Source organism: Lycium barbarum, chromosome 7 (assembly GCF_019175385.1).
Source record: "Lycium barbarum isolate Lr01 chromosome 7, ASM1917538v2, whole genome shotgun sequence".
Lineage (NCBI taxonomy): Eukaryota > Viridiplantae > Streptophyta > Magnoliopsida > Solanales > Solanaceae > Lycium > Lycium barbarum.
In genome coordinates, this window is record NC_083343.1 from 3965963 (window position 1) to 3975826 (window position 9864).

General features: G+C 33.6%; 1 protein-coding gene across 2 annotated transcripts; it reads left to right on the top strand.

Annotated features, from left to right (window-relative positions):
* The first annotated feature begins 855 nt into the window (after positions 1–855).
* Positions 856–9238, top strand: LOC132602943 (protein MULTIPOLAR SPINDLE 1). Of its 2 annotated transcripts, XM_060315770.1 has the most exons (10): positions 860–1069; positions 2283–2340; positions 4310–4447; positions 4567–4626; positions 5024–5109; positions 5213–5267; positions 5846–5959; positions 7304–7496; positions 8408–8478; positions 8773–9238. In XM_060315770.1, the coding sequence occupies exons 1-10, from the start codon at positions 911–913 to the stop codon at positions 8955–8957; spliced, it is 1119 nt and encodes a 372-aa protein (XP_060171753.1). In that variant the 5' UTR covers positions 860–910; the 3' UTR covers positions 8958–9238. The 2 variants fall into 2 exon arrangements, with proteins under 2 accessions (XP_060171754.1, XP_060171753.1); XM_060315771.1 differs by lacking the exons at positions 5024–5109; positions 5213–5267 and having other exon boundaries at positions 856–1069.
* Positions 9239–9864: the final 626 nt, after the last annotated feature.

The following is a 9864-nucleotide window of genomic DNA, read 5'->3' on the forward strand; positions in this document are numbered from 1 at the left end:
ATTTAATACATCTACAAAAATTTCTGCAATAGTTATACGGGAATTAGTGTTTCTTATATGGTCAATCAAATTCAACAAAATTCAACATTACTTTACTTATACGAGGATATTTATTTTAAAATCACTCCTACCAAACATGAGGGTGTTTGATTAAGCTTATAAACTAGTAGTCGTTGACCATAGGTTTCAAATGTTTTACTTTATTTGAGACTTATGAAGGTGGAATTGAGAAAAAAGTTTAGTTTTTTTTCTTTTCAAATTTGGAATCCAACTCCAAATTGGAGTTTGGAAATTTTATAACCGAACACTGATTATGAAATAAAGTGAAAAATTATTACTGAAAAAAGAATGATTGCGTGGCCACATAAGTCAAATTAGCTTATACACAAAAATTACTTATAACGAACGAATAGTAAGTTATTACCTCCAAATTCAGCACCTAAATATATTTTCCATACTTATCCCCTATTTTTAATCTCCTAATCCCATAGTATTATTTTATGGGAAATATTCTCACAAATTTATCATGATTATCAATTGCTCTACCACTTAATTATCCATATTTTTTCTTAAACTTGTATGGTTACTCCATATTTGCTAGTAATATAGTTCTAAAATTACACATTTCATATGTAAAAGAATAAAAAATACACATTTCAATTAATTAAAGGTCAAACATGCTTTAGTAAATATTACAAGGATTAAAATTAAAATTCACAAAATAAGGGACCTAAACTTAATAGGGATAATAGCATTTTTGGTCCCTAAATTATAGAATAGATATATTTTAATTTTGGTCCTTGTGATATCAAATGAAACACATTTAACCTCCAATTAATCAAAATGTATGCTTGTGGTCCTCTATTTATATAGGTTCAACAAGCTACTCCCGCCAATTCCCAATAGAGAAATGGAGAGAGTGAGATCAGAGCAAGAAAAGAGCGACTCAGATGAATCCCTTAAACTCGCTGTCGCAATGGCGATCGTCCGATCAAAACTCCTTCACAAACCTCTTTCACCGCCACGCCAGCCTTCTTCCTCCGTTGATGCTCTTAAATGGAAGCAGAAAGTACGAAAAGTTCCATCACTTTCCTTTAATTCAATTAATTTTACTCCGATGATGCTGTTAAGTGGAAACAAATCACTTTCCTTTAATAATTCTTCGTTTTTTTTTTTTTTTTAGTTTCTATTACTCCTCGTAGAATTCAATTTTTTTTTATTGCTCCTACGATGATGCTCGGGAGCAAAAAGTTCGATAAATTTCCTTTAATTCTTCATTTTTCTACTTTCTATATTTTTAGTAGAAGTTGCGTGCACAAATTTGATTTAATTCTGATTTTTTTTAAATTTCTATTATCTCGTAGAAGTTGCGTGAATGAAATTTTGAATTAATTCTTCGTTTTTTTTTTTGCTATTTCAATAAATTTCAATTAATTAAAATTTGAATTAATTCTCAGTCTCATCCCGATGATGCTCTTAAGTTCGATCAATTTCCTTTAATTTTTCGTTTTTTAATTTCTAGTGTCTCGTAGAAATTCAATTAATTTCTAGTGTTTCATATTGCAAATTCAAGAGTTTTCTGTGGATCCGTCTCGTTTTTTTTAATTTCTATTACTCCTTGTAGAAGTCGCGTTGATGATGAAATTTGAATTAATTCTGATTTTTTTTTTAATTTCTTAAGCAAAAGAGCGTAAACGAGATATTCTCAGACTTTCATTTAATAATTCTCCGTTTTTAAATTTCTATTGTCTCGTAGAATTTGCGTGAATGAATTTGAATTAATTCTGAATTTTTACTTGAACTTCAGCCATATGTAATTGAATTCAGGTTTTTTAGCTTTAATTCTTCATTTTTCTACTTTCTATTATCTCGTAGAAGTCGCGTGGATGAATTGAATTAACTCTGAATTTTTACTTGAACTTCAGCCATATGTAACTTAATTCAGTTTTCTTTCCCTTTAATTCTTCGTTTTTCTACTTTCTATCATCTCGTAGAAGTCGCGTGGATGAATTGATTTAATTCTGAATTTTTAGTTGAACTTCAGCCATATGTAACTGAATTCAGTTTTCTTTCCCTTTAATTCTTCGTTTTTTCTACTTTCTATTGTTTCGTAGAAGTTGCGTGGATGAAATTTGAATTAATTCTGGATTTTTTTCTTCATTCCTCCGTCTCATTTTGATGATACTTAAGTGGAAATGAAAAGTTCGAATCAATTTCGTTTAATTCTTCGTTTTCGTAGAAGTTGCATGTTTGATGAATTTCAATTTTTAAAAATTTCATAGGCGAAAGAGCGTAAACGAGAGATTCTTAGACTCAAGGAAGACCTCAAAGTAGCTGAAGGTTAGATTTTTCATTTCCGTTATATTTAACTAAACAAAATTACTTTACTTCTCCTTTTCTTGTTAATATAGAAAGTTTTAGCGATTGAAGCAATTTTAGTGAGTATTGTTGTTATGTGCTTGATTTTGGTTGTCAAATGTCGACTGTGTATTTCTGAAACTCTAGCTTCTAAGTATTTGATTCTTTTGCTATATTCCGACCTAAAGTTTTGTGACTTATTTGTGTTTTTCGTCTTTAAATCAAAATTGCAGTGATAACCAGAGTTTTCAGAGGATTTTTTGCTAAATGTTTGTTTTCGATATTGCAATGTGTCATCTGTACCTATAGATTTGTTTTGAACGGCTATTTTTTGATTGTTTTCCTTTGTTTTTTTGGGATTAAGATGGTTTGTAGTGAGATATATTTCCAAAAAGTGCATCATGCAATTGTTATTTCTTTGATAGCTTGGGATTATTGATAATCGGCTAAGTTGCTCGGATTCGGGTGTGGGTGTCCGCTATGGGTGTGGATCCCTTATGATCTCAATTTTAAGATTTAGGGATACGGATCCAGTTATGGATACGGGTGCACGGATTCGGCAAAAAAAAAAAAAAAAATATCTAAACATAGAGTTATAAAACCTATATTATGAGATATTATGTGGAAAACTTGAGGAAAAGGTATTGATCAAGAGAAGAATCTTGGAAGGAGATAAAAGGAAAAGGAGTGACATAGAAATTTCTATATACAAGGTATTCCATTTTCTTCAATTTCACCTTAGATTTTGTTTTGATTAAAGTAATCATTGAATCTATCCAGAATTTCCCCGTTGATTTTGGTCAAAGTACCCAAAATCGGTTGACTAGATCGGGTACGGATCCCACACCCATGTCGTGTCGACACGGGTGCGGCACTAAAAGTGAAGAGTGCGAGTAACATAATTGATCCCAGCAATTTGTTGAGTATCTGTTGTTATGTGTTCAATTTGCATTCTCAAATGTCGACTGTCTATTTCTGAACCTCTAGCTTCTAATTCATTTGCTATAATCCGGCCTTGAATTTTGTGACTTAATTGCGTTTTTCGTTTTTAAATCAAACCTGCAGTGATAACCAGAGTTTTCTGAGTTTTTTTTTTTTTTGGCTAAATGTTTGATTTCGATTTAGCAATGCGTTGTCTGTGTAAGTAGATATGTTTTGAGCAGCTACTTTTTGATTGCTTTCTTTTGTTTTTTCTTGAAGTAAGAAGGTTCAAAGTGTGATATATTTCTAACAAATGCATCATGCAAGTGTTTTTTTTTTTTGGATAGCTTGGGACCATTGAACCCTAAGAGTATTGATGATTGCAGCAAATTTTTTGAGTATTGGTTGTTATGCGTTCAATTTCCATTGTCAATGTCGACTATGTATTTCTGAACCTCTAGCTTCTAATTATCTCATTATTTTGCTATAGTCCGACCTCAAAAATTTATAAGTAATTGTGTTTTTTTCGTTTTAAAATCAAAATTGCAATGGTAACAAGAGTTCTCTGTGGATCTTTTGCTATATATTTGATTTTGATTACTAATCTGTTATCTGTATAGATAGATTCGTATTGAACTGCTATAATTTATTTTTTTGGCGTACGATGGTTCACAGTGCTATTTCCAAAAAGTGCATCACGCAAGTGTTATTTCCTTGATAACCTGGGATTATTGAGCCCTAAGAGAATTGATGGTCGGAGCAATTTTATTGTCTGTTGTTATGTGTTCAATACTGTGTATTCTGAACCTCTAGCTTCTAAGTATCTGATGTTTCTGCTATATTCCGACCTCAAAAGTTTGTGAATAATTGTGTTTTCTTTTTAAAATCAAAATTGAAATGATAACAAGAGTTTTCGATGGATCTTTTGCTCTATGTTTGATTTTGGTTTTCCAATTTGTTATCTGTATAGGTAGAGTTGTATTGAACTGCTATAATTTTTTGATTATTTCCTTCTTTTTTCTGGAGTAAGATGGTTCGCAGTGTGATATATATCCAAAAAGTGCATCATGCAAGTGTTATTTCTTTGATAAGTTGGGATCTACGGGAATAGGAGATGGTTCTGATCAACGGTTCAGTGATGTGCTACGGAGAAGATTTCTCAGACAAGGTTTGTTTTTGAGGATTTCTGTTGTATTTATCGGTCTAAAGTTGTCAATTTGGCCTTCGATGCTGTATTCATTAGTTGGATTCATTGACTTGTGTTTTTTTTTTTTTCCCTTTTTCCAGTGAGGATTAAGGAGAGAAAAACGAGAAGAACAGATGATTCCTTGCTTCAGCGAATTTCAGGTGAGAATCCAGTTAGTATACATCGTACATGCTTTATGTGCTACTTGCTTGAGCATCCCATCATGCTAGAATAATGTTATAGGCATCGTATTTCATGCTAGTTTTTCATTATGAGCAATTTCTATGTCGGATTACATGTTTAGCTGATAGTCATGCACTGTAGATATGTAAATTTATCTTCACTTTTGATGGTTAAATTTCAAAGTCATGGTTTATAGAAGTTATGTTGAGTTGAGATCTTATCATACCTCAGCCTTGCCGTGATAAATCTCATTTCTTACGCGTGCCATGATTTGATCTCTGGAAAACTCTACGTCCTGTTTACGAAATTTTGCTGAACATGGAGTTTGTGCTGTAGATGAGAAGTATGAATATTATGTCTTTTCTTAAATGGCAGAACGTGACAATGAAAATAATGTTGAGCAACTAAGCGCTTCGGTGGATTTTCTTTTGGAGCTTTGTGACAATATTTCTCCTCAAAGTGTATGTTGCTTCAGTTAACCCCATCTAGTGATGGTTTATCTTATCCTATGAATATGATTTCCATATCTCATCTCACTTGGCTTTCGTACCAAATGAGTTGCAGTTGGACGAGGGTAATTTTAAGAACTGGTGCCACCAAGCTGTGGATTTCATCCTTGGTAATGCACGATAGTTTCATTTCCTTTAGCCTTGGTGTGTACAATTTTTCATGAGCAACATCTGGAAATTTTTAAATTTTGAGTTCCTGGTGTACTTTTATTTTGTGAGACACTGACGATTAATTATTTTTTTAATTATTTCACAGATGCACTGTTGTTTTCTAACTTCTAGTGTTGGGAATTGTGGTGGAAGCTGAAATCAATGGGTTAACAAGTAAATATATTAGCTGTTCTGAAACATAAATGAAAAAAGAAGACTGTCTAGTGAAGGTTCATCCTAAGATTTGAGTTTAAAGGAAAGATTGTTCTAAAAGACTGCATTTTGAGAATTATATTCATGGTGTGTACTCATTTTAAATGAAGCTTTCTAATCTTACTCAAAAGAGCAAAAAGTTCGCGATTTCCCTTTCTTGGTCAACACCTTATATGCAAGTAATTAGCCATGTCACTGCATAGAGTGCCTAAATTTCCGAGTTTTCAGTTTTAATAAAAAGATACCACCAGATGGATTTATCGATTGCTATCTGTTTTTGTTCTTTAGTACTTTCAAATAGCATTTGTATTTTAATTCTTTAAAGGTACACTTGCTACAATGTCACCAATGGAAAGGAATGCAGAACCTGTGGAAGGCATTATCAACAGCCTAATCATGCGTTTATTGAGAAGAATGTGCAGTGCCTTGCAAGGAGATGGTAATTATGTGGTCTTGTCTTATTCATACAGGGTTTCCTAAGACTGTCTTTTCCTTAGAAGATTGCGGAAGTGTATATTCACCTACATTTGATAATGCTAGAATAAGCGTGTTCAATAAATTACACTCCTTACATGCTGTATGCTGAAAAGTTGTCAATCCTGGGCTACTTGGAAGCTGTAGAAGTAAAAGTATTTCTTTAATTTAGATTGAGGAAGAAAAATTAGCTTCTTGATGGAAATACAGAAAAGTAATCATTTGCAGCAGAAAAGATTTCAGAACCCTAAAGTGCTTTGGAGCTATGAAAGAACTAGAGTAGTATAATTTTTATACCATAGATTCTCTGAGTGTACATACTTAAGAAATGACACCTTGAAGTTCTTAACTGAGCTCTGAGATTCCCCAGCAGGCATTAAAAAGATGTTAGTTGATATTCCTAGTTTGTGCATATACACAACTAACAGATGGTCTCAGTCATGATACTGAGAATTGGCAGAGTGCAGCGTTCTTTGGTTTGTCACTGCCTCGATGGAGGTGAATTGGATCGCGCGAAAGTGGTTATCGGAAATCGATATTATTTAATGGAAACAAATCAGTTTTCATATAATAATTGATGTTTGGTTTGTTATACTCTGATTTTCCCATTTTATGCAACATGATTGGATTGGGTTTGAGTTTCAGATGTTAATACGACTTGAACAGATTTGAATTCTTAAAGCAGTGCCAAATTGTTAAATGAATTTGAATTCTTAAAATTTATGAAAGTTGTATAAAAGATGCTATGGGCAGAACGGTATAGAAAGTTTTTGGACATCTCAAAATAAGTAGAGTATTATAAATTTGGAACTAAGGGAGTAATATTTGCAATTAAACCATCTGCTTAGTGTAGAAAGACACCTTGATTTTCTTTTTTTCCAGCAGAAGCTAAAAAATGGTTGTTATTACATGGCATAGATTATGTAAAATGCTTCTACTTATTTTGGACGGTTGCCGAACGGTACTTATTTGAAGAAATTGTTTATCTTTGAAGGAATCAACTTTTGTTAAGATGATTTCAAAGAGCTTCATTGAATCTAATTCTTATTAGTTCAAAATAATATGTATGAAATTGAATAGTTAGAAGCAAAGACCATTGAAGTCAAAAGAGTGACAGACCCTTATGGCCTTGTTATCATTGGACTGATTGATAGTTTAGTTGGATCATGAGTTTGAAGTTCAGAGCAATTTAAAGTGATTTTTGCTCTTGGACAGCATCATTTTTAATATTAAATCCCTCGATGTAACTTACTTATATTTCCTTCTACATAGTTTCTTAACTCTTGATTTCGTAATGCATATGTTTCAGAAAATCATCACTTTGACACTGCTGTTCAGTTCTATATTCAACACCTGATGCGCAAGATCGGAAATGAGGCTTTTGTCGGTCTGCGTCTAATATTTGCGGTTTCTCAAAGAATTTCTGTAGTGGCAGAAAGTTTGCTTTTCATGGATCCATTTGATGATGCCTATCCAAGTATGCATAACTCTATGTACATGATGTAAGTCCCACCAGCTTGTATATAGTCTATAAACTCGTGTTTATCTGGCTTAATTGTTCTTTATGCTTTTGTTTTGTTTTTGTTTTTAACTTTTTTTATCACATAATAGACAGCCGCAGAAGGGGACTGGAAGGGAGAAGGGGGCAGTGGGAGTCAAACCCACGCATGTTGTGTGGGAGATTCCCACTGGTACCACTAGGCTATGAGCCTTGAGTGTGTGCGTCATGTTTGTTAAATGCCGTTTTCCTTCACTCGTTGGAGTTTGTTTCTTTTGCTGGTGATAATGGATGTACATTATTTTGGTCCTTACTCTTGACGAAATTTCTTTCCCTCTATCTATGATATCATATTTTCCTTTCTAGTCATTGACATCTTTCCATATGCTATTTTTATTTTATTTTCTGTTTTTTAGTTTGGAGGTTTGAAGGAACACTGCAATTTTTGTATTTGTTTTCATCTACTTGTCCCTCCAGAAATTCCTGACTTGAAGGTGCTTTTAGGCTGAGGAGTTGGAATTTGTTCCATTAGATTTGGAGTTTCTATGGGGAGTTTGACATTGACTTTGAGTTGGTTATTTCGTTATTTCTTTTGTCAGTTCAGCTAATATAAAGTTTAAATAGGTTGAATCTGTATGTGGTATAATCATCCTTTTCCTTCTAGTATCCTCTGGTAGAGTGATAGCTACCATATTTTGAGTTCGTCTTGGGAATCTTATTTATTGTGAATGGTGGTTTAGCTGCAGGATTACTTGGTGTGTGCCCCCTAGTATTTGCTTTTTACTGCTTCCAGATTTTGCTTTCTTTTTATTTTTTCATTTGTTTTTATATTTTAGTTTTCATGAATTTTCCTGAAACTGTAACAATAAAAGGAAATAAAAATACTTTTTACTTAATATATGTTCTCAATTGCAGGATTCAGCTTATCGAATTTCTGGTTTCAGATTATTTGTTAACCTGGTCAAACGCTGGAGATTTCGACATAAGTGAGCTCACTTGAATACTATAACGCATTTGCTCTCTTTATAACCTATTTCCACGCATTTTCTCTCTTTATAACCTATTTCCTCTCCTTCCCTTGGGTCCGAGCCAGTTCAGGCTCTGGCTGAGGGAAATTCAAACTGAAAGGCTATTGGTCCTAAACATGTCGCATGTGAGATATACACCCACAAGTATAATTAGCAGGCTTCCACAAATGACCTTTCTGGTGAAGGATCTTTTTCATACTGTTAATGACGGACATGGACCTAACTTATCCGTACATTTTCTTTGCTCTGTAGAGCTTTTTGAAGAATGGGTAGGATCAATTCTCCACGGAAGAAAAGCATTGGAACTACTGGAGAACAGGAATTCTCTTTATGTACTGTACATAGATCGTGTGATCGGCGTTGTCACCAGACAAGTGGGACAGTTGTCATTTCAGCAGAAGCTAAACCCACAGATTCTTGAGAACCTGTTTAGCTAATCACTGATGTTCAGCTTTTCCTTTGTGAACTGTAAGCAACTTGCATTGAACAGAATTCTTCTTTTCTTGTGCATAGAAAATTCAGCTGTGTCATCGCAAATGCTTTGTTACTCAAAATTCAAGAGTTATCTAATTGATTCCCAGACTATAACAGTTCCTTTTCAACTAAACTCAAAGTTCACCTTGGAAGTTGAGCTCAATGTTTTCCGTATTTGTACTGAACTTCACGATGACAACACTTAACATTTTGTAACAGTCATTTGTTCTACATGTTTTTTCCACTTTCTCTGTCTATATTTCTCTCTTTGTGCACCTCCTCCACTCCCTTTCCTGGAAAAAGTGAAAGATGCTCTTTAAATGTGAAAAGATGAAACAGCATGTAAAGAGTGAACCTTGACAAAATCTACATGGCATTAGCACATTATCATGCGCCGAAAGCCAGAATAAAATCCTACATCTCTTTATCCTGAACCTGATTCCAGGTTGAAATATGTTCCACCAAATAGTCGGCTTAAGCAAATCTTTGGCTTCCCTTGGCATCACTATTTTTCATTATATGCTAATTGCATAATTTGTTGGTAATCCTTGATGTACCGAGTAGTTAAGATCTTGCATAAAGGAGTTTATTGGACGGTTTGAGATTTGGCTCATTGTAGTTTAAGCTAGACATGTTCTTTGAGTCCGGAGCCAAAATGGCTTATTTTTGCAGCCATTAGATCAAAATAGGCTGCCTTTTTTTTTTATACCACAATGGGTATTTCGTTGGTTATCCAACGAAATACCCACACAAGGCACTGTTCATAGCCGGATTTTTTTGTTGCATTTCGCTACACTTGTAGCGAAATGCAACAAATATATATATATATATTTTTTTGCATTTCGTGAGTTAATCAACGAAATGCAACAG

Bases quoted from the DNA above. Each gene is read 5' to 3' on its own strand.
- LOC132602943 (XM_060315770.1), top strand. From the start codon at position 911: ATGGAGAGAGTGAGATCAGAGCAAGAAAAGAGCGACTCAGATGAATCC. The intron at 1,070-2,282 runs GTACGAAAAGTT...AAAATTTCATAG, and splicing joins CTCTTAAATGGAAGCAGAAA to GCGAAAGAGCGTAAACGAGA. The intron at 4,627-5,023 runs GTGAGAATCCAG...CTTAAATGGCAG, and splicing joins CTTGCTTCAGCGAATTTCAG to AACGTGACAATGAAAATAAT.